General features: G+C 37.9%; 1 protein-coding gene across 4 annotated transcripts in view; it reads left to right on the top strand.

Annotated features, from left to right (window-relative positions):
- PTBP2 (polypyrimidine tract binding protein 2) overlaps positions 1 to 23624 on the top strand; it is an 84470-nt gene that overhangs the window by 22502 nt on the left and 38344 nt on the right. For all 4 annotated transcript variants that reach the window (XM_064282229.1, XM_064282228.1, XM_064282227.1 and 1 more), the window contains exon 3: positions 3451 to 3526. In XM_064282229.1, the coding sequence (XP_064138299.1) occupies positions 3451 to 3526 (76 nt within the window). The remainder of the gene's footprint in view (positions 1 to 3450; positions 3527 to 23624) is intronic.

Raw genomic sequence — 23624 nt, 5'->3', positions numbered from 1 at the left:
GCAGTACTTCATGTACAGGGAGACCAGAAATACATGGGTGAGTACTTTCCTTCCTCACCCAGAACTGTGTTCTCTTCAGGAATCTGATATTTGCATACCTGCCCCATGTCTTCCTGTCATGGTTCCCTTGGCTGACATCTCTAGAGGAGAAGTCTTTGGCCAGCTCTCAGCAGAGCCTGAGGACTCTTGTCAGCCTCCACCTTCAGCTCTTACCTGCCTTCCTGGTAGCTCCAACAGCTCTTCACCTGTGAGTAATAGATGGTAGTTGGATTGGAGTATTATGATGGACAGGTTATCCAGTAGCCAAAAGAAGACAAAACAAGAAAATTTATATCATTAGAATGAATGTTAACTGTCCATTATTCTGTATCTATTTTTCCATTTATCTTTTTTACTTATTTCTTTCTTTTGTGATTGACATAGAAATTGTGTCTTTCTATGTCATCATTTTACTAATTGATTTTGTTTTGTAATACTAGTTTCTTTTGAAATGGTCATTGATATCACATAGGGGGAAAAGTTTCTGTGATGAGATTTAACAAAGGGCATTCATGTCAGTTTAACATTTAATTTCTTTTTTAATTGATTCTGAGTTCAAATGACATCTATTTTAAATGAATTAAGTTAAAGATATATACACCAAATAAAGATACTCATTTTTGTGCTTAAGTACCACTAATTTAGTAAGTCAGCAACCACTAGTGTGGAACAGCTATTAGTCTCTTTGCCATTGATTCATTTGGTTTCATATCTTCTCCAAATTAAACTAGGCTGAGATATTTAAAGTAAAATTGTTCTATCATGTTAACATTACTAGTAGTGACTGCAGAATCACTTCTTTTGTGCATAATAGTGGTAGACTTTTTACTCAATGGAAAGTCAGACAATTTTTTTAAATAATAAATTTGTCAAAAACTTAAGTTTTATAAGTAATCACAAAGTTGCAAGTAATTTGGTATTAATTCTTCTGACTCCGTTATGAAGACTGTTACACTTACTCTCTTAGCAGCAGGTATGAAACTTTTGATAGGATTTGGGGTGGGACTGACATGTCCTACATACTACACAGTAGAATGACAGGCTTTCTTTTTTACTTGAGTAGACCCGGAATTTCTCACCCATCTTCCAGAATTACTTGTGATCCACTGAGGTGGAAGGATTTTGACTCACAAGTAACCAAATGTCTAAATAATAAACTGATAAAATATATTTGAAAAGAGATGAAATATACTTTTTGAAAACTAGGACAGTCATAGTATTTGCTGGAAGGAACTAAAGAGATACGATACTGAAAGTCTTTTAAGGGGCTGGTTATAAGTTTTGGTGAGTAAGACATTAAGGATCTCTTCAGTTCTTCCCCCACCCCCCCACCCCAACTTTTAGAGTACTTGGTCTGGAATTCTCTTGATTTATTATGGAGGAGCTGATGTTATCCACTCTGTATGAGAAATTTCGCAGCGGTTAAGAGCTTGGCAGCTGACCTAAAGGTCAGCAGTTTGAATCCACCAGCCACTCCTTGGAAACCCTAAGGGGCAGTGAGTTCTGCTCTGTCCTGTGGGGTCGCTGTGGGTCGAAATTGACTTGACTGCAGTGGGTTTGATTTGGTTTATGGGGGGAGCTGACTTTGTTTTTGTGCATGGAGTAATTTGACTTCAGTTATTTGTTCCAAGAACAGAGACCAAAAAAATACAGCAATTGTTAGTAATAATAATCAGCATTCATTCATTTACTTAATAAAAAATATGTGTAGACCCTGTGCTTGGTTGAATTGTATTATAGAGAACGCTAGTGAAGTGCGCCAAGCACTTTGCCTGGTGAATACTTCCTATGCATTTACCACATCAGATCCTAAAGGCTGTGATGTAGATGTTATCACTGCTTTACAAATGAGAGAATTAAAGCTTAGAGTGGTTTAAGTAATTTACTGAAGTTATGTAAGTGGAAGTTGTGGGAGTTGGACCTCACAGCCCTTTTTCTTGACACCTTATTACAAACTTGTCATAAAAACATAGTGAAAACTAGGAAATATTTATTGTTAATGGTGAACCAATAATATATAGCAGTGGTCCTTAAACTTTAGCATGCATCAGAAGCGCATGAAGAACTTTGGTAAAACTCAGGTTGCTGGACTTCATCCCCAGAGTTTCGTGTGTTCAGTAGGTCTGGAGTGACTTGAGAACATCCGTTGCTAACAGATTTCTAGATCTAAGGCTGATAATGCTTGTCCATGGACCACATTTTGAGAATCTCTGATATAAAGTATCCTATTTGTGCTCATCATGTCCTTACACGACATTAATGTTGACTCTCTTATGTCTTGTTAAGATCTTAGACTTGATGTAAATATAATAAATATTATATGGTTTGACACTATGTTTGTCTCGTATTTGTATGTCTTTGAGCATTTGATGTTAATGAGCTGAAAGCTTTTAAAACATTTAAGAGAGATGACCTATGGAGATCTGTTTGCTTCAAATTTTCGTTATTTTGTTGTAATGCTGCTCATTAATTTTGAGTTTAAGCTCAAATTAGCATAAAATTTATGGTTAATTTGGATTTTGAGGGGGGAGCTGTCTGAAATGCTTTGACATCTTTTTTGATATATTTTTGATGGTTTTATTCAACTTCTGTGTACTGATCGGTTGTTTAAATTTGCCAGTATTGATTTAGCTATTTTAAATATTAGTACCTGTGCGTATAATTATGCACATTTTAAAAATAGGCAGAATAGTTGATCTAGCTATTTTAAATAATGAGTTTGTTCATACACATTTTTGTAAATATACACATATTTAAAATAGCTTTAAAACAACAATTTGCTCATTTGAACAACTATGCAGTTCCCAGAATGTGTAATGATTTAACAACTGTGTTCTCTAGAGTTTAGAACATGATTCAAATCTTTCTTTATGTTGACAAAATTTTTATTTTATAGATTTTGCTTCTGCTTTCAATTTTCTAGCCACTGAAGTTTATGCCTGACTGTTTAATTTTGGTAATGATGATACTGTTGGCCCACTCATCAGTATGAAGTTTAAAGACCTAAGTTATCTAGATGAATAAAGGGCTTTGTGGGGATGGAAGATTCACAGAACATTTCTGAGAAAGCCCAACTCCTGTGGGATTAGCTTGTTTATAAAGAATTGGAGTAGCTATTTTTTTTTCCTAAGCTTTTGATTGAGACGTAATCTTTTTTTTTTTTTCTTTTTGAACTTGGTGAACTGTTGGCTTTGTAGAAAAGGGAGAGGAAGGATACATAGGAAAATGGAGGGATGAAGTTAATTTTTTTGTCATATTTTGTACTTAGAGTAGAATTTTAACTGTAGTAGTGTAATACTCGACATAACACTTCTCAGTGAATATTTGAAAAGTTACAGGTATGTGACAGGCTTTCAGATTAACCTTTTAAATTTAAAGATTGTGTATGCTAATTTGTTATTGTCTTTATAGAGAGGATCTGACGAACTACTTTCAGGAAGTGTTCTCAGTAGTCCAAACTCTAACATGAGCAGCATGGTAGTTACAGGTAAGTGTTGTTCTCTCAAGTTTGTCATTATTTGCCTTGTTATGCGACAGAATGTTAAAACTGAAATTTAGTGCTATGTGTTGAAATGTTTTAAGTGAAATTCCACTAGTGAATACATGTGCCAAATAAAAAACCCTGAAGTTGGTGACTTTTATAGGCTGATAACTCTCAAGTCTGATGTTTTCTTTTTTTTAGTTTAATCACAAAAATGCAATCTTTTGTCTGTCATGTTACAAGCCCTCTCACTCCCTCTGTACTTTTGTTTTTATTTTTTGTGTGTAGATGTCATAAGATTTTTTTATTTTTACTATTCTGTCCCATGAGCCCAAAAGCACAAACTGTAAATAACAACCAAATGATTCAACTACGTAATTGTTTTCTTTCTCGGTTTTCACCTTTTCTTTTTTTTCTTTGCTCTAACAATATTTTAATTCTTTGAATTGATTTCAGTATTACCTACTTGGGAATTTATTTGAGTTATTGAATCTACAAGATTAGGATTTTCCTAAAATGATATATGTCTGAAGTAACATATTTGTTTGTAATATCTGTCTGTGTAAACAAAAATAGATAAGTTTAGACCATAGTTTCATGGTTGATGGGCCCAGTTTTGTATACTGTTTATTGCTGTGGTTATTATTGAATGAGTTTATCTTATAACCCTACATTTCACATTATTTCCCTGAAACCAAAAAATTTCCTTCTTTCGTACTTTTTCCTAAATTAGTTGCTTGATTCGTATTGGGTATCAAAAGACTAGTAAAAGATTATAAGGTGTTTTAACTTCCTTCAAGTAGCTACTGTGTATATCTAAGCCTAGGCATACACATAGACATCCTTGACAGTTCAGTTATAATTATAATGAAGTACTTACCAAATATAGTGATAATGATGTACTTATATGTGAAGATGAACCTGTCAGCACATCCTTACAGATTTTTCAGTGTCGTGATCACAAAGCAAAATAACTACGCAATGATGTACCATGTACGTGTACCAAATAATTGAACAAATAGGTTCGAGTGGATATAACTCTGCTTCGTCAGTATTATTTTTCTCTTATATTGTATATAGTGATTGATAGGGAAATTTCTTTAAAATTAGTATGCAGAGCTGTAACAGAATAACTGGTACCAGCCTGGCCTCTCCCCTCACCAAAAAAAAAAATCTGTAAAACTGAATAAAATGTATGGGGCGACTGTTGTTTCGAATTGATGGACAGACAGAACAAGATCATGATTCTTGAGAAAAGGGAAACACAGGGTGAATCCCATGATCACTCCAGCTTTCTGCTTTGGAGTACCATATTTTTATTCAAATAGTACGTGCCTTCTACATTTGTTTGCCAGCCACGCCTTCTCCTCCGTGAGATATTTTCGTAAGTGCACTATGCTGATTTTTTATGGCAACGTGTAAAAAAAAAAATTGATATAGTGGCACTTAGAAAAAGACTTCATAGATGGAGGGCGCAGTTGGCAAACAGATGTAGAAGGAGTACGCTATTTGTGTAAAAATACGATACCTTACTGCTGTGGCACAGGGAAGTGAAGTCCAAACGGGCCATGCAGATCTCACTGAGCCAAAGAGGCTGAGACTGGAAAGCAAGGGTGCTCACACACCTGGAATTTTTGGGGCAGGGTCCCGGAGAAAAAGAAGTTGTCCAGCGGCTGAGGCATAGAGCAAGGGGGTAGAATTTGGTATGGGGAGTCATGTCATTCAGAACTTTGGATAACATCTGGGCTGTACATGTACAGCTTGAGACTTTGCAAGGTCTATCAAAAATTGCCTGTTTGGGGGCTGAGACCTAGGTGGTAATACCAACGGTTGTGCAGACATTGACATTCTTAGAAGGCAAGGTGGAGGCATCTTGCCGAGCACCTCAAACGTTTAATTTATACTGCAGAAAAGCCAAGCTTTAAGACAAAAGATCACATCTTATAGTTAACACGCCATAAGAGTAAGTTAAGAAAGTCAAATAGTCTAACTTGACAAGACCTGGAGAATTCACCAGGAATTTGATTCCCTGCTGAGACAAAATGACATCCCCTAAGGAAGATGACATGATTCAGGCTCCCTACAGCTATCACCTACGATGTCCAGGATAGAATCAAAACTTAAAAACCATGTGATGAAGCAGGAAAATAATCCGTGAACTAGAGCAGCAGTAGTCAATAGAAACATATCCCAAAATAACCTCACTCACTCACTCACTGCCGTCGAGTCGATTCCAACTCAGAGCGACCCTATAGGACAGAGTAGAACTGCCCCATAGAGTTTCCAAGGAGCGCCTGGCGGATTTGAACTGCCCACCTCTTGGTTAGCAGCTGAAGCACTTCACCACTACGCCAGCAGGGTTTCCTAAAATAACCTAGATGTTGAGATTTTTTTTTTTTAGATTGGCAAAGACTATAGAATGTTTTCAAAGTTATAAAGGAAAAGATTGAAATGATCAGGGAACAGATGAGGGAATGTATTAAGAAATAAAGGAAAACCAATCATAGAAATGCTCTTAGTGCTCTTAGTGAAAAACTCAGTGTTTGAAGTGAAAAATTCACTGGATGGGATTTAACAGTAGATGAAGACAACAAAAGAAACATTAGTGAGTCTGAAGAGAAATTGTTCAGTCTGCCAGAGAGAACTGAATATATCAGTGATACAATCAAGCTACATGTAATTGGAATCCCAGAGGGAGAGGGGAGAGAGAATGAAGAAAAAATTATTTGAAGTAGTAATGGCCAAAAACTTCCAAAGTTTGAGGAAAAATACCAACTTAGAGTTTTAAGAAGCCTAGTAAATTTCATGTCAGATAAATAGAAGGAACCATACCTAGGCAGGTAATAGCCAAAGTATTAAAAATTAATGATTATATAGCAAATCAAGAAGCAGCCAGGACAAAAACATTTAGCAGTAGACCAGCACTGTACATTACCAAAACACACGTGCAAACACAAGTACACAAAAAACAAAAAAGCTCATAAAGTTGAGTGAAATGATACCAGATAAAAACTCAGATCTGCAGGAAGTAATGAAGAGCACTGGGAGTGGTAAATATGTGCATAAATTTAAAAAAGGCTATTGGTTTTTCTCTAATTTTCTCTGAAAGGACTTTAAGTAACAGTATGGTAACATTGTATTATGGGATTTATTTTATATATGTGTGTGTATATATACGTATATGTAAAATATAACAATGCGAAGGGAAGGTTAAATGGACTTTTGCAATTGTAAGGTTATTATATTTTACCTGAAGTGATACAGTATTAACTGTAATAGACTGATCATTAAGATTGCACATTGAAGTCTCTAGAACATCCTCTTAATAAAATACAAAACAGATAAGTACTCGGCTGCTAACTGGAAGGATGGTAGTTTGAACTTACCCAGTGGCACCATGGGAGAAAGACCTGGTAATCTGCTTTCATAAGGATTACAGCCTAGAAACCCTGTGGGGCAGTACTGCTGTGTCACATGGGGTTGCAGTGAGTCAACTCAACTCGACAATACCTACCAAAAACATAGCTGAAACCCAGTAGAGTAAAATAAAGTTGGGAGGACTGAGACTCCCTGTTTCCCAGAACGACTGTAAAACTACATTAATCAAAGAAGATCATGTTGACATAAAAAAGATAAATAGATCAATGGAACAGAATAAAGAGTCCAGAAATAAATCCACATATATCTGGGCGACTGATTTTTAACGAAGGTACAAAGTGTGAATTTATTGGAGTAAGAACAGCCTTTCACCAAATGCTGCTTTAAAATTGGATATGCGTATGTTTACCTGCCCCCCTCCCCCCCATGTGTCTGTCACTTTGTGGTACTGTGAGGGCTTGCGTGTTGCTGTGATGCTGGAAGCTGTTCCACTGGTGTTCAGATACCAACAGGGTCACCCATGGAAGACAGGTTTCAGATGAGCTTCCAGACTGAGACACAGTAGGAAGAAGGACCCGACAGTCTACTTCTGAAAAGCATTAGCCAGTGAAAATGTTACGAATAGCAGCAGAAAATTGTCTGATACATTGCTGGAAGGTAAGCCCCCAGGTTGGAAGGCACTCAAAAGGTGACTGGGGAAGAGTTGCCTCCTCAGAGTAGAGTCGACCTTAATGATGTGGATGGAGTAAAGCTTTCGGGACCTTCATTTGCTGATGTGGCACGACTCAAAATGAGAACAGCTGCAAACATCCATTAATAATCGGAACCTGGAATGTATGAAGTATGAATCTAGGAAAATTGGAAATCTTTAGAAATGAAATGGAATGCATAAACATCGATATCCTAGGCATTAGTGAGCTGAAATGGACTGGTATTGGCCATTTTGAATCAGACAATCATATAGACAACTATGCTGGAAATGACAAAGAGGAATGGTGTTGCATTCATTGTCAAAAAGAACGTTTCAAGATCTATCCTGAAGTGATAGGATAACGCCCGTACGCCTACAAGGAAGACCAGTTAATACGACTATTGCTCAAATTTATGCACCAACCACTAAGGCCAGAGATGAAGAAATAGAAGATTTTTATTAGCTATTGCAGTCTGAAATTGATCGAACATGCAATCAAGATGCATTGATAATTACTGGTGATTGAAATGAGAAAGTTGGAGGCAAAGAAGGATCAGTAGTTGGAAAATATGTTCTTGGTGATAGAAATGATGCCGGAGATCAAATGATAGAACTTGCAAGACCAATGACTTCTTCGTTGCAAATACTTTCTTTCACCAACATCAACGGCAACTATACGCATGGACCTCACCATATGGAACACACAGGAATCAAATTGACTACATCTGTGGAAAGCAATGATAGAAAAGGTCAATATTATCAGTCAGAAGAATGCCAGGGGCCGACTGTGGAACAGACCATCAACTGCTCATATGCAAGTTCAGGTTGGAACTGAAGAAAATCAGTTTCAAGATATGACCTTGAGTATATCCCACCGGAATTTAGAGGCAATCTGAAGAATAGATTTGAAACACTGACACTAGTGACTGAAGACCAGATGAGTTGTGGAAGGACATCATACATGAAGAAAGCAAGAGGTCATTGAAAAGACAGGAAAGAAAGAAAAGACCAAGATGGATGTCAGAGGAGACTCTGAAACTTGCTTATGAATGTTGATCAGCTAAAGCAAAAGGAAGAAATGATGAAGTAAAAGAACTGAAGAAAAGATTTCAGAGGGCGGCTCGAGAAGACAAAGTATTATAATGACATGTGCAAAGAGCTGGAGATGGAAAACCAAAAGGTAAGAACATGCTCGGCATTTCTGAAACTGAAGGAACTGAAAAAAAAAAATTCAAGCCTCGAGTTGCAGTAGTGAAGGATTCTATGGGGGAAATATTAAACGACGCAGGAACCATCAAAAAGAATTAGTTGATGTTCAACCATTTCAAGAGGTAGCATATGCTCAGGAACCAAAAGTACTGAAGGAAGAAGTCCGAGCTGCTCTGAAGGCATTGGCAAGACACAAGGCTCCAGGAATTGATGGAATATCAATTAAGATGTTTCAACAAACGGATGCAGTGCTGGAGGTGCTCACTCATCTGTGCCAAGAAATGTGGAAGACAGCTTCCTGACCAACGGACTGGAAGAGATCTATATTTACGCCTATTCCCAAGAAAGGTGATCCAACCGAATGTGAAAATGATAGAACGATATCATTAATATCACATGTAAACAAAATTTTGCTGAAGATCATTCAAAAACAGCTGCAGGGAACTCCCAGAAATTCAGGCAGGTTTCAGGAGAGGACGTGGAACCAGGGATATCATTGCTGATGTCGCATGGATCCTGGCTGAGAGCAGAGAATACCAGAAGGATGCTTACCTTGTTTTATTGGCTATGCAAAGGCCCTCGACTGTGTGGATCATAACACATTATGGATAACATTGCAAAGAATGGGAATTCCAGAACACTTAATTGAGCTCGTGAAGAACCTTTACATAGATCAAGAGGCAGTTCAGACAGAACAAGGGGATACTGATTGATTTAAAGTCAGGAAAGGTGTGTGTCAGGGTTGTATCCTTTCAGCATACCTATTCAGTCTGTATGCTGAGCACATAATCTGAGAAGCTGGACTATATGAAGAAGAACGGGGCATCGGGATTGGAGGAAGACTCATTAACAACCTGCATTATGCAGATGTCAGAACCTTGCTTGCCGAAAGTGAAAAGGACTTGAAGCACTCACTAATGAAGATCAAAGACCACAGCCTTCAGTATGGATTGCACCTCAACATAAAGAAAACAAAAATCCTCACAACTGGACCAGTGAGCAACACCATGATAAAAGGAGAAAAGATTGAAGTTGACAAGGATTTCATTTTAATTGGATCCACAATCAACAGCCATGGAAGCAGCAGTCAAGAAATCAAAAGATGCGTTGCATTGGGTAAATCTGCAAAGGACCTCTATAAATTGTTGAAAAGCAAAGGTGTCACCTTGAAGACTAAGGTGCGCCTGACTCTAGCCGTGGTATTTTCAGTTGCATCGTATGCATGTGAAAGCTGGACAGTGAATAAGGAAGACGGAAGAAGAATTGACGCCGTTGAATTGTGATGTTGGTGAAGAATATTGAATATACCATGGACTGCCAAAAGAACGAATAAATCTGTCTTGGAAGAAGTACCAGAACATTCCTTAGAAGCAAGGGTGGCGAGACCGCGTCCTACATACTTTGGACATGTTGTCAGGAGGGATCAGTCCCTGGAGAAGGCCATCATGCTTGGCAGAGTACAGGCTCAGTGGAAAAAAGGAAGACGCTCAACCAGGTGGATTGACACAGTGGCTGGAACAATGAGCTCAAGTATAGCAGTGATTGTAAGGGTGGCGCAGGACCAGGCAGTATTTTGTTCTGTCATGCATGGTGTTGCTATGAGTCGGAACCAATTCAGCGGCACCTAAAAACAACAACAACAACACCCTCCTCCCTTAAAAAATCTTGCATCCATGCTTCACATCATATTTTAAAAACTGCTAATGGACCCTGGACCTGCATGTAAAACCTAAAATTATAAAATTTCTAAAAGAAACTATAGGAGAAAATCTTTGTGACCCTGAAGCAGAGATTTTTTAGATATGACCTTAAAAGCACAGTCTGTAGAAACGGATGGATAAATTAGGCTTCATCTGAATTAAAAACTCGGCACTTCAAAAGCTACTGTTAAGAGAATAAATAGACGAGCCATAGATTTCCTTTGCAAAGCTTATAGATGTTAAAGGGCTCCTATCCAGAATATATGTGTGTGCATGTGTGTTGTGTGTATGTATATACTAAAACTCAACAATAAGGTAACAAGCAACGCAATTTAAAAAAATGGGCAAAGGATCTGAACAGATAGTTCAGCAAAGAAGATAAACAGGTAGCAAATAAGTATATGAAAAATGATGCTGCACATGATTCGTCAGTTGTTGGTAGTTTCCCTTGAGTCAGCTCTAACTCAGGGTGACCCTGTGTATAACAGAATGAAATGTCGCCTGATCCTGTGCTGTATTCATGATCGATGGTGTGTTTGAGTCCATTTTTGCAGCTATTCTATCAATTCATCATTAGTTGTTGGGGAAATGCAAATTAAAACTATAGTCATAATATTACATACCTGTTAGAGTAGCTGAAATTAAAAAGACTGACCATACCAACTTTTGGAAAAGACATGGAGGAACTGTAGTGCTCATTTACAGCTAATGGGAATGTAAAATGGTGGAAATAGTTTTGAAAACAATTTGGCCGTTTTTTAAAACTTAATTATGTTTCAGCCATTTGTCTCCTAGTCATTTTCTCAAGAAAAGTCATATAGTCATGAAATAAAACTTGTACATAAATGTTCATTGCAACTTTATTTGTAATAACCCAAACCTGGAAACAACTTAAATGTCCATCAACAGATGAATGAATAAAAAAATTGCTCTTTGTCCATACAGTGGAAATATAGAATGAGCTGTTAATACACACAACAGCAGAGGTCAATCTTCAAATAATTATGCTGTGTGAAAGAAGGCAATAAAGAAGATAGCCTGTATGATTCCATTTATATAAAACTCTAGAAAATGCAAAGTAATCTGTAGTTATGGAAAGCAAATTGGTGGCTGCTAGGATTTTGAGGTGGAGAAGGATAGGAAGCGAGGGATTGCAGAGGATCACGAGAAGATTTAATAATGATAAAGGTTTCACAGGTGTACTATACATAGTTCAAAGATTATCAAATTGTACCCTTTTAATATATATATTAATATCTAGTTAATGTGTGTGAATTTTACCTCAAAATGCTATTTTTTGTTGGTGGTGGTGTTTTTAAAGCCCATAACGCAAAAAAAAAAACCAAACCCATTGCCATTGAGTTGATTCCGACTCATAGCGACCCTATATAGAATAATTAAAATGGAATACTATCAAATATTCCATTAACCCAGTGCAATAGAACAACAATATGGGACAACTAAAAGATAAATAGCTGGAAGTTAGACCCAATCAAAAATCCCAACAGGCTTTGGTAATTTTCTCTATGCATTGTTAGAATTGTGTCGTTTAATTTCTAAATATTTGGTAATTTTCTGTTTCTTATTTTTGATTTTTTATCAGTGACTACTGTATTTTTATATGCAAATAATGTATGCTGTCTACGTTTGCCAACCATTCCCTCCCCCCGCGAGGTATTTTCGTAGGTGTTGCTATGGCATGGTGACACTTATAAAAATACCTCCATAGGAGCTTACGAAAATACTTTGTGGGGTGAGAGAGCAGTTGGCAAACAAATGTAGAAGCTGCACGTTATTTGCATAAAACTATGTTATATAAGCGTTCAGTCATTTGAAATTTGTTGAGACTTAGAATAACGGAAACAATTTGGAAAAAGAAAAGAAAAGTTGCGCCAGTATATACTATCTGATTTCAAGACTCCCTGAAAACCTGTAGTAATCACAACAGTTTAGTGTTAGCATGATTACAGTCACAGAATAATGTTCAAAAATAAACTCATATTTAAGGTCAATTATTTCCAAAGATACCTTGGTCCTCAATGGGGAAAGAAAAGTTTTTTCAACAAATGATGCTAATACACATGAACAACAACAACAAAAAAGAACCTCAAGCCCTACGTATTATACTGACCAAAACCAAACCCTTTGACGTTGATTCTGACTCATAGTGATCTTATCAGATACGATAGAACTATCCCATAGCATTTCCAAGAAGCGGCTGGTGGATTTGAACTGCTGACCTTTTGGTTAGCAGCCAAGTTCCTAACCATTATACCACCAAGGCTCAAAAACTGCGTATCATGCCATATATAAAAATGCATTTGAGATGAATTATATTCCTAAACCTGAAGGCTACTATATGAAACTATTAGGAAAAATCGTAGAGTATATTCTCAACCTGGGGATATATGAAGATTTCTTAGAAAAGACTCAAAAAGCAATAACCATAAAGAAATAATTTATAAACTAGACTCTACCAAAATAACTTCTTATCAAAAGACACTGTTAAAAAAAAAAGGCAAGGCATAAACTGGAAGAAAATATTCATGATATATTTATCTGACAAGGGACTTGTGTTTAGAGTATATAAAGGACTCTTCCACACCAATAATTAAATACAGACAACCCACTTTTTTTTTTTGAACAGGCAAAATAAGGTAAATGGCTAATAAACACATGAAAAGATACCTTAGTCATCAGGAAAAACCAACTTAAAACCACTGTGAGATACACCACCACCATTCAGTTTGTCGTACTGTGGGGGCTTGCACATTGCTGTGATGCTGGAAGCTATGCCACTGGTGTTCAGATACCAGCAGGGTCACCCATCGAGGACAGGTTTCAGCTGAGCTTCCAAACACACTAGGAACAAGGACCCGGCATTCTACTTCTGAAAAGCATTAGCCAGTGAAAACCTAATGAATAGCAGCAGAGCACTGTCTGATATAGTGCTGGAAGATGAGCCCCCCACATTGGAAGGCACTCAAGAGATGACTGGGGAAGAGCTGCCTCCTCAAAGTAGAGTCGACCTTAATGACATGGATGAAGTAAAGCTTTCGGGACCTTAATTTACTGACATGACACTACTCAAAATGAGAAGAAACAGCTGCAAACATCTATTAATAATCAGAACCTGGAATGTACAAAGTATGAATCTAGGAAAATGGGAAATTATCAAAAATGAAATGGAATGCATAAACATCGATATTCTAGGCATTAGTGAGCTGAAATGGACTGGTGTTGGCTATTGTGAATCAGACAATCATATAGTCTACTACGCTGGCAGTGACAACTCAAAGAGGTATGGTGTCGCATTCACCATCAAAAAAAAAAAAAGTTTCGAGCTCTATCCTAAAGTACAGTGCTGTCAGTGATAGGATAATATCTATACGCCTACAAGGAAGACCAGCTGATATGACTTATTCCAATTCACGCACCAACCACTAGGGCAAAAGATGAAGAAATAGAAGATTTTTATCAGCTGCTGCAGTCTGAAACTGATTGAACATGCAGTCAAGATGCATTGATAATTACTGGCGGTTGGAATGCGAAAGTTGGAAACAGAAGAGGGATCAGTAGTTGGAAAATATGGCCTCGGTGATAGAAACAATGCCGGAGATCGAATGATAGAATTTTGCAAGACCAACCACTTCTTCATTGCAAATATCTTCTTTCACCAACATAAACAGTGACTATACACATGGACCTCGCCAGATGGAACACACAGAAATCAAATTGACTATATCTGTGGGAAGAGACGATGGAAAAGCTCAATATCATCAGTCCGAAAAAGGCCAGGGGCCAACTGTGGAACAGACCATCAGTTGCTCATATGCATGTTCGAGCTGAAACTGAAAAAAATCAGAGCAAGTCCATGAGAGCCAAAATATGAGCTTGAGTATATCCCACCCGAATTTAGAGACTATCTGAAGTACAGATTTGACGCATTGAACACTAGTGACTGAAGACCAGACGAGTTGTGGAATGACATCAAGGACATCATACATGAAGAAAGCAAGAGATCATTGAAAAGACAGGAAAAAAAAGACCGAGGTGGATGTCAGAGGAGACTCTGAAACTTGCTCTTGAACGTTGAGCAGCTAAAGCTAAAAGGAAGAATTGAGGAAGTAAAAGAACTGAAGATTTCAAAGGGCCTTTCGAGAAGATAAAGTATTATAATGACGTGTGCAAAGAGTTGGAGATGGAAAACCAAAAGGGAAGAACATGCTCGGTGTTTCTCAAGCTGAAAGAACTGAAGAAAAAATTCAAGTCTCGAGTTGCAAAAGTGAAGGATTCTATGGGGAAAATACTAAACGACGAAGGAAGCATCAAAAGAAGATGGAAGGAATACACAGAGCCATTATACCAAAAAGAGTTAGTCGATCTTCAGCCATTTCAAGAGGTGGCATAAGCTCAGGAACCAATGGTACAGAAGGAAGCAGTCCGAGCTGTTTTGAAGGCATTGGCAAAAAACAAGGCTCCAAGAATTGATGGAATATCAATTGAGATGTTTCAACAAACAGATGCAGTGCTGGAGATGCCCACTTGTCTATGCCAAGAAATATGGAAGACAGCTTCCTGGCCAACTGACTGGAAGAGGTCCATATTTATGCCTATTTCCAGGAAAGGTGATTCAGCCGAATGTGGAAATGTTAGAAGAATATCATTAATATCATACGCAAGCAAAATTTTGCTGAAGGATCATTCAAAAACAGCTGCAGCAGTATATCAACAGGGAACTGCTAGAGATTCAGGCCAGTTTCAGAAGAGGATGTGGAACCAGGGATATCATTGCTGATGCCAGATGGACCCTGGCTGAAAGCAGAGAATACCAGAAGGATGTTTACCTGTGTTTTATTGACTATGCAAAGGCATTCAATTGTGCGGATCATAACAAATTATGTATAGCATTGCGAAAAACGGGAATTCCAGAACACTTAATCATGTCATGAGAAACCTTTATATAGATCAAGAGGCATTTGTTCAGACAGAACAAGGGGGTCCTGATTGGTTTAAAGTCAGGAAAGGTGTGCATCAGGGTTGTGTTTTTTCACCATACCTATTCAGTGTGTGTGCTGAGCAAATAATCTGAGAAGCTGGACTATATGAAGAGGAACGGGACATCAGGATTGGAGGAAGACTCATTAACAACCTGCGTTATGCAGATGACACAACCTTGCTTGCTGAAAGTGAAGAGGACTTGAAGCACTTACTAATGAAGATCAAAGACCACAGCCTTCAGTATGGATTGCACCTCAACATAAAGAAAACAAAAATCCTCACAGCTGGACCAATGAGCAACATCATAATAAAAGGAGAAAAGATTGAAGTTGTCAAGGATTTCGTTTTATTTGGATCCACAATCAACAGCCATGGAAGCGGCAGTCAAGAAATCAAAAGACGCATTGCATTGGGTAAATCTGCTGCAAAGGACCTCTTCAAAGTGTTGAAGAGCAAAGATGTCACCTTTAAGGTGTGCCTGATCTAAGCCATGATATTTTCAGTTGCATCATATGTATGGGAAAGTTGGACAATGAATAAGGAAGACTGAAGAAGAATTGGCGCCTTTGAATTGTGGTGTTGGTGAAGAATATTGAATATATCATGGACTGCCAAAAGAATGAACAAATCTGTGTTGGAAGAAGTACAACCAGAGTGTTCCTTAGAAGCAAGTATGGCAAGACTACATCTCACATACTTTGGACGTTATCAGAAGGGATCAGTCCCTGAAGAAGGACATCATGCTTGGCAGAGCACAGGGTCAGTGGAAAAGAGGAAGACCCTCAACAAAGTGGATTGACACAGTGGCTGCAACAGTGAGCTCAAACATAACAGTGATTGTAAGGATGGCGCAGGACCGGGCAGTGTTTAGTTCTGTTGTGGATTGGGTGGCTATTAATCGGAACTGTCTCTACAGCACCTAACGCAAACAACGTGAGATACACTGCACAGCCACTAGAATGACTAAATAGATTGACAGCACCACATGCTGATGAGGATGTGGAGCAATTGGAACTTTCCTCCATGCTGGTGAAAGTGTAAAATATAAAATAGTTTGGAAAAGCATTTGACAGTTTCTGATAAACATATCCTGTGACCTACTTCTATTTCTGTGTTTGTCTGTTGAAAACATACTATCATGGATTGAATTGTGTCCCTCCAAAACTATATGTCACCTTGTTTAGGCCGTGATCCCCAGTTCTGTGTGGTTGTCTTCCATTTTGTGATTGTTATTTTATGTTAAAGATGATTGGGTAGGATTGTAACACCCTTACTAAGGTCACATCCTGATTCATTGTAAAGAAGAGTTTCCCTAGGGTGTGGCCTGCACCACCTTTTATCTTACAAGAGATAAAAGGAAAGGGAAGCAAGCAGAGAGTTGGGGATCTCATACTACCAAGAAATCAGTGTCTGGTGCAGAGCGCATCCTTTAAACCCAGGTCCCTGCATGGAGAAGCGCCTAGTCCAGGGGAAGATTGATGAGCAGGCCAGCAGAGAGAGAGAGCATTTACCTGGAGCTGTCGCCTTGAATTTGGACTTTTAGCCTACTTTACTGTAAGGAAATAAACATCTCTTCTTTAAAGCCACCAATTTGTGGTATTTCTGTTACAGCATCACTAGATGACTAAGACACATATGCTCACTACAACCCAAACCCATTGGCTTGGAGTCGATTCCATCTCCTAGTGACCCTATAGGACAGAGTAGAACTGCCCCATAGGGTTTCCATGGATTTGAATTTTCGACCTTTTGGTTAGCAGCCAGGCTGTTAACTACTGTGCCACCAGGGCTGCATTCAATAAAAGACTTGTACAAAAGTGTATTTAAAAACTTTTTTATTCATAATGGCCTCAAATTGAAAATAACCCAAATATCTATCAACTGGAAAACAGATAAATTATAATTATATAGCGTATTACCATTCATTCATAACAAAAGAATAGCTACTTATATGTACAACAACCTGGGTGAATCTTAATAAACATTACATGAAGTAAAAGAAGCCTGACACAGAAGTATACATACTGTATTTCCTTTTCTATAAACTTAAAAGCAGACAAAATTAATATTTAGAACAGATTCCAGAGTAGTGGTTATTTATGGGTGTTGAGACTTAACAGAAAGAAGTGCAAGGGAGTTTTTTAGGGTGATGGAAATGTTCTCTATAAAATTATAAAGTAAATTTAAAAATGTTTTTGAAACAGTACGTTATCCGTGGGAAAATGAACTATAAATAGTTTGGTCTTGAAATGTAAAGAATGAGATGCGAATGATGAAAGGTGAGTCCAGAGAGTTAGGGGCCTGGGGACAGAATTTGATTTTTGTTGTACTAAGAAACTCCGACTTCACCAGATCTACATTTAGAAAAGATTTTTGTTCCATTTGTATTTCAGAGGCAAGAGGGTCAATACTGTACACAGCCAGTTAAAAACTCTTCAATTATGTAGTCTAGTGATACTAGGGTCCTGAATTTTAGGTTCTTGGAAGGAGGATGTGGAAGAGATGACGTATTAAGAAATGAGAAGAACTTCTGAGGTTCTTGGAAATAGAGGAAGGAGTATTAGAGTTTTGGCTTAGAATCATTGTGTAGGGAGATGGGTGCTGGAATCATTAACAAAGGAGAAAAGGATAAAAGGAGGTTTATTTTTGGTAGAAAGAGAATAAAGTGGATGTGTAAGTTACTATTCTTATATTCTTAAGTTATGTTTACCAAAAACCAACCCAAAACCTGTTGCCGTGGAGTTGATTCCAGCTCATAACGATCTTGTAGGATAGGGTAGAACTGTCTGGTAGGGCTTCTAAGGAATGGCTGGTGGATTCAAACTGCCAGCCTTTTGGTTAGCAGCCTGAGCTCTTAACCACTGTACCACCAGGGCACCAGAGTATATCCCACATACATACCCATTGCCGTCAAGTCAATTCCGACTCACAGTGACCCTGTAGGACACAGTAGAACTGCCCCATAGGGTTTCCAAGGAGTGGCTGGTGGATTTGAACTGCCAGCCTTCTTATTGGCAGCCAAACGCTTAATCACTGCACCACAAGGTATGTTTAGGAATGCATAAATACACTTAATGTACTGTATGAATAAAGAATGAATCTAGTCTTTTTGTAATGATTGAATAAAATCCCTTAAAGCCATGTTGTATAATAAAGAGTTTGCATGCTATCAGTTTATTTTACCTTTGTGCACTGAGAAAACATTGAATTGTAAGGGTTTTTTGTTTTCTAATAATATGAGAGTCTTCATATGTTCTAACAGACCCCAGTTTGAATACTGTTACTGCTGAGAACATATTAAAAGACCTTTAAAAACCAGTGATTGCATTTGCTTGGATATATTTCATATCATTGTGCTCCAGATATCTCAAAAAGGAACCTTTGTAGGCCAGTGTTACAGGACCACTGTCATAGATAGCAAATACAGTACAGGATTTCATTCTTATATTCCAGCTTCTGGCTTTTATCCAAAATGCTGCTTCTTCAGATTGACTTTACCATAGAATCCTGTTTCCAAGAGCGCCTGTCTCAACAGTCTTTACCTATCCAGAGCTCCTTTCTCTGTTTTATCTCTATATATACCAGATGTTTTGTGAAAAGAAAAAAAAAATTGCTTAGAAGTGAGAAAAATTAATATTATTGGAAACAATCTCAGGTAAATATCTAATAAATTGACACATTTAGACTATTTTATAATCAGTTCCTTCTTTAGGCGAAATAAAAATGAAATATTTAAAAACACAATTCCCTAACAGGCATTGGAATTAGGATTTATCGAAAGGAATTCGTAACTATTTGGCAGTAGGGAAGAGGCTTAACAATTTTAAGTATTATGGACTATTTCATTTTTCAGTTATTTCTTTATATTTGTGGAAATGGAATACGCATTTAAGTATACGTATTTCTGCCAGTGCTGATTGTCATTCTGTAATAACAGGGCTTCTTATTGTTAAAATGTGACATTTTGCTTTATGCGAAGGAACTGAAGTCATTCTATAGATTCTGGTGCCTGTTGGAAACGCTGCTGGCATAGTGGTTAAGTGCTCCAGCTGCTAACCAAGAGGTCGGCAGTTCGAATCCGCCAGGCGCTCCTTGGAAACTCTGTCCTATAGGGTCGCTGTGAGTCAGAATCGACTCGATGGCAGTAGGTTTGGTTTTGGTTTTTTTGGTGTCTGTTACTCAGAGCTCTTCAGAATTTCCATTTTAATTTTCACAGATATTTTTGATATGTCATTTTATTAAAATGCTTTTGAGAGAGTGTTCCAGCATAATGTTTGACATTTTGAATGTTTATGAGAATTATAACAACATATCTTCTTGTGCATATAGAGGTAACAACAGCCTTCCTCTAGTTGTAGTCTGTTTTTTTCTTCATCCATCTCATGCCTAAGGCACTTTAAACAACCGTGCTGCTACTCAGAAACCCAGAAAGGTATATCCAGCTTTTACAGTAGCTGTTGGAGTTAACTAAATAGCTGGAAGAATAACAGAAGTACTATCTGTATATTCACTCTTCGTTGGCATTTGTTTTTCCATATAGGAACATAAAGAGTCCCGACATTTATTTTTTTTTTTAGCTTAGATTATTTGTTTATTTTAAAGCCAGAAACTTTTGTAACCCTTTGTTTTTAAGTCTTAACTAAAATTGTTTAGAATTAAAATTGCTTTGAGTCTCAGTATCGTTTATGATAGATACCAATGTTTTATAAATGTTTGAATTTGAAGGTGGGGAATTCAAATTGGGGAATGTGAAATTTAAGAAATAGAAGGGCTTTTGTCAAATAGCCAGTTTTAACTGGACAGATGAAAGTATGAAGTTGTGAAATGTTGTAGTTCAGGTTGGTGTATATTTGTAAGAGTAAGCCGAGGATTCAAAGCAGGTATCAAATGAGTCAGGGAAGTAAGAACACTTAGAAATGGAAATTAGTAGGTGTGCTGTGATAATAGAGTGATTCACTAAGGAAGAGAGGGTTCACAGTTCTTTGGCTGGTTGATAGATTTGGTGACTTAAGTCACCCGTGATCTTGGTGAGACCTGTTTATGTGAAAACCACAGGTAAAAGCCAAAACTAACAAAAAACCATAGCGATTGAGTCGGTCCTGGCTTAGTGACCCTATAGGCTAGAGTAGAACTGCCCCTGTAGGGTTTCCAAGGATGTAAATCTTTATGGAAGCAGACCACCAAACCTTTGTCCCACAGAGCGACTGGCAGGTTTGAATCTCCGACTTTTCAGTTAGCAGCTGAGTGCTTTAACCGTTGCACCACCAGGGCTCCTGGTAGGTAAAAACCAGAGGAGAGCAAAAGTCAGGAGAAGAAAAGTGATGGACTGATGAAAGGTGAAAACGTGGGTTTTAGAATTGAGGCAGAAAACTTTCTGAGTTTGGAAGAAAGAAGTACTAAGTGGAGACATTTTAAAATTTTCATTTGCATGTGGTTTATGAGTAGATGAACATCCTCCCAAAGCAAAAGGCTAAAAAGATTTTATATAAAATATAGTATTAAGGGCAATGATGTACTTAAAGATCTCTACTATTTATAGTACAACTTCTTTGCATAAGCATTACTATGTGCCTTGTTTATTGAGCATAAATTCTTTAAAATCATTTTAATTACGGTTGGTTTTATATACCCGAACCAAACGTTTTTGAGTTCACCTGGCGAATGAAAGGGGGAAGGATCATTGAAAAAAGTCCACATTATTTTGTTTTTGTCTTCTGAAGTAATCATAGATCTGTAAACCAGACAACCTAATCCTCCTTACTTCTGTGACAGGGTAATAAATGGTCTAGGAGTTCTTGAACCTGAGAGCCACATGTTTTTTGTTGCAGTTCTTTTCCAGGGAATGAAATTTTTTTATATGTGAAGATAGGCTTAGTTGTATGATTAGGGGAGTCCCCATCTCCCAGTTTCACATTCTTAAAATATCAATTATTTAATAGGAAGACATTCCTAATATTTAGCACTGAGGATTAAAACCCCAAAATTCTGACTCATAGCGACCCCATAGGACAGAGTAGAACTGTCCCATAGGGCTTCCAAGGAGCGCCTGGTGGATTCAGACTTAATCACTATGCCACCAGGGTTTCCAAGGTAAGGGTTAAGGTAAGTTAAAAAACAAAACCCGTACCAGTTGCCAGCAAGTCGATTCTGACTCATGGCAACCCCATGTGTTTCAGAGCAGACTGTGCTCCCTAGGGTTTTCAATGGCTTTGATCTTTCAGAAGTAGATTTCTAGATTGCCAGACCTTTTCTTTCATGGCACCCTGGGTAGATGCAAGCCACCAGCCTGTGGTTAGTAGCCCAGTGCTTAACCACTTGTGCCACCCAGGGACTCCTAAGGTAAGGTGGTGGTTGTTACATCTCAGCAACCCGTATGTGCAGAGCAAAACTGCTCCATAGGGTTTACAAGACTGTGACCTTTTCGAAGCAGAATGCCAGGCCTTACTTCCAAGACACCTCTGGGTGGGTTTGAACTGTCAACCTTTCAGTTAGTAGTCCAGCACTTAACCATTTCAGCCACCTGGTGACTCCTAAGGCCAACCCATTGCCGTCGAGTCGATTCTGAGTCCTGTTGACCCTGTGGGACAGAGTGGAGCTGCCCCATAGGGCTTCCAAGGAATGGCTGGTGTACTCAAACTGCTGACCTCTTCGTTAGCAGCCGTACCTCTTAACCACTGTGCCACCAGGGCTCCAAGGTAAGGTGAAGTTTAGTTAATATCAGGTAGTATCAGGTACTGTGAAAAGAGGGTATAGATTTTGATAGTTAAAAGGTAGCTTGCTTGGTCTTTGGTAGAAGAGGACAGATCTCTAGACCATCATATATATGTATGTAATGTGAAGTTTTTCTTTGAAACCATCTTAATAGTGTACTGGTTTATGAGCGCAGGCTATGGAGTTACACTCCCTGAGTTTTGATCCTTTTCTCCTACTTCCTGTCTTCGGTACTTAGTAACTGTCTGACCTTGGACAACTGTCTGACCTTGGACGATTTACTAGCTCCTTATCTATAAATGAGTTAAAGGGTCATGATAATAGCAATCTTAGAGTTGTGAAGTGCCTGTCAAATAGTCAGCTTGCAATCAGTGTTAAGTATTAATGCAAAAGAAAAGTAGCATTTTTTTCTGTATTTCTCAAAAACAAAACAAAAGTGATATTTTTATCTTATTCTTTGACTATCCAAAGTATCTCACTTCCTAAATTATTTAGCTCTTTTCTTTCTGCCCACCATCCATTCCCCAGAAAATATCCAAAACAAACTATTGTGTTCTCTTAATAGCCTTAAACAGACTTCTGCCTTTTGGCAATCATATTCTAAAAACCATTTGAAAAGGGAATTGTTTTTTGCCCCATATCTAGTTTTGGGTAGTATCTTCATTGTGATGATTTTCCTTACCCTTCTCGCAGAAAGAGGACAGATTAAATTAGGAGAAAGTGAAATTTGCTGTTTTGAGTATCCTTATACCATAACTCGCTAGTCTCTGTTGGATTATGATTTGTCGTTGTGCAAAGACAAGCTTAATGAATAAGAACAACAAGCTGTTAGGTTTTTTCCTATACTCAGATTGCTTTACTAAGACCAGAAAAAGCCTCAGTCTGGCATCAGAAGAATATGTATTTGTATGCTAATGATATATTTTAAGGCATGTGGGTATTTTTTTATTCCTGCATTAGCTTAGTTTTTCAGTTAATAGACTAATTTCAATAGACTAATATTGATGATTTTAAAAAGAAAGTACAGCCTCTTTTTTTTTGATAAGTTCAGATGGCTATGCATGCACACATTTTCCTCAGTTAAAAGGCGAGGTGGAGAGCGTCTTGTAGTTTTCCGTATTGCTGGAGTGAGGGGGAGCTAGCCAGAAGATTTTCTTGGTTATATGTTCAGAAACCAAAACTTAATACTCTTCTGTACCAAGTCAACTTAAGGATATTTGAAAATGCTGGCCATTGGGGTATATAAACTTGAGTGAAACTCTTAGAGTAAAATATAACAAGTGTAACTCAAGTAAATTATCGAGTGAGTTCACATATTATCTTCTAGAGATACCTTCTCTGACCATCCAACAGAGACGCCACACTACCTTCTTGCAGTCTTCAGCGAAGGGACTTTTCACCGCATCACTTTGTT

Source organism: Loxodonta africana, chromosome 3 (genome assembly GCF_030014295.1).
Source record: "Loxodonta africana isolate mLoxAfr1 chromosome 3, mLoxAfr1.hap2, whole genome shotgun sequence".
Lineage (NCBI taxonomy): Eukaryota > Metazoa > Chordata > Mammalia > Proboscidea > Elephantidae > Loxodonta > Loxodonta africana.
This window is presented reverse-complemented; position numbering and strand designations above follow the sequence as displayed.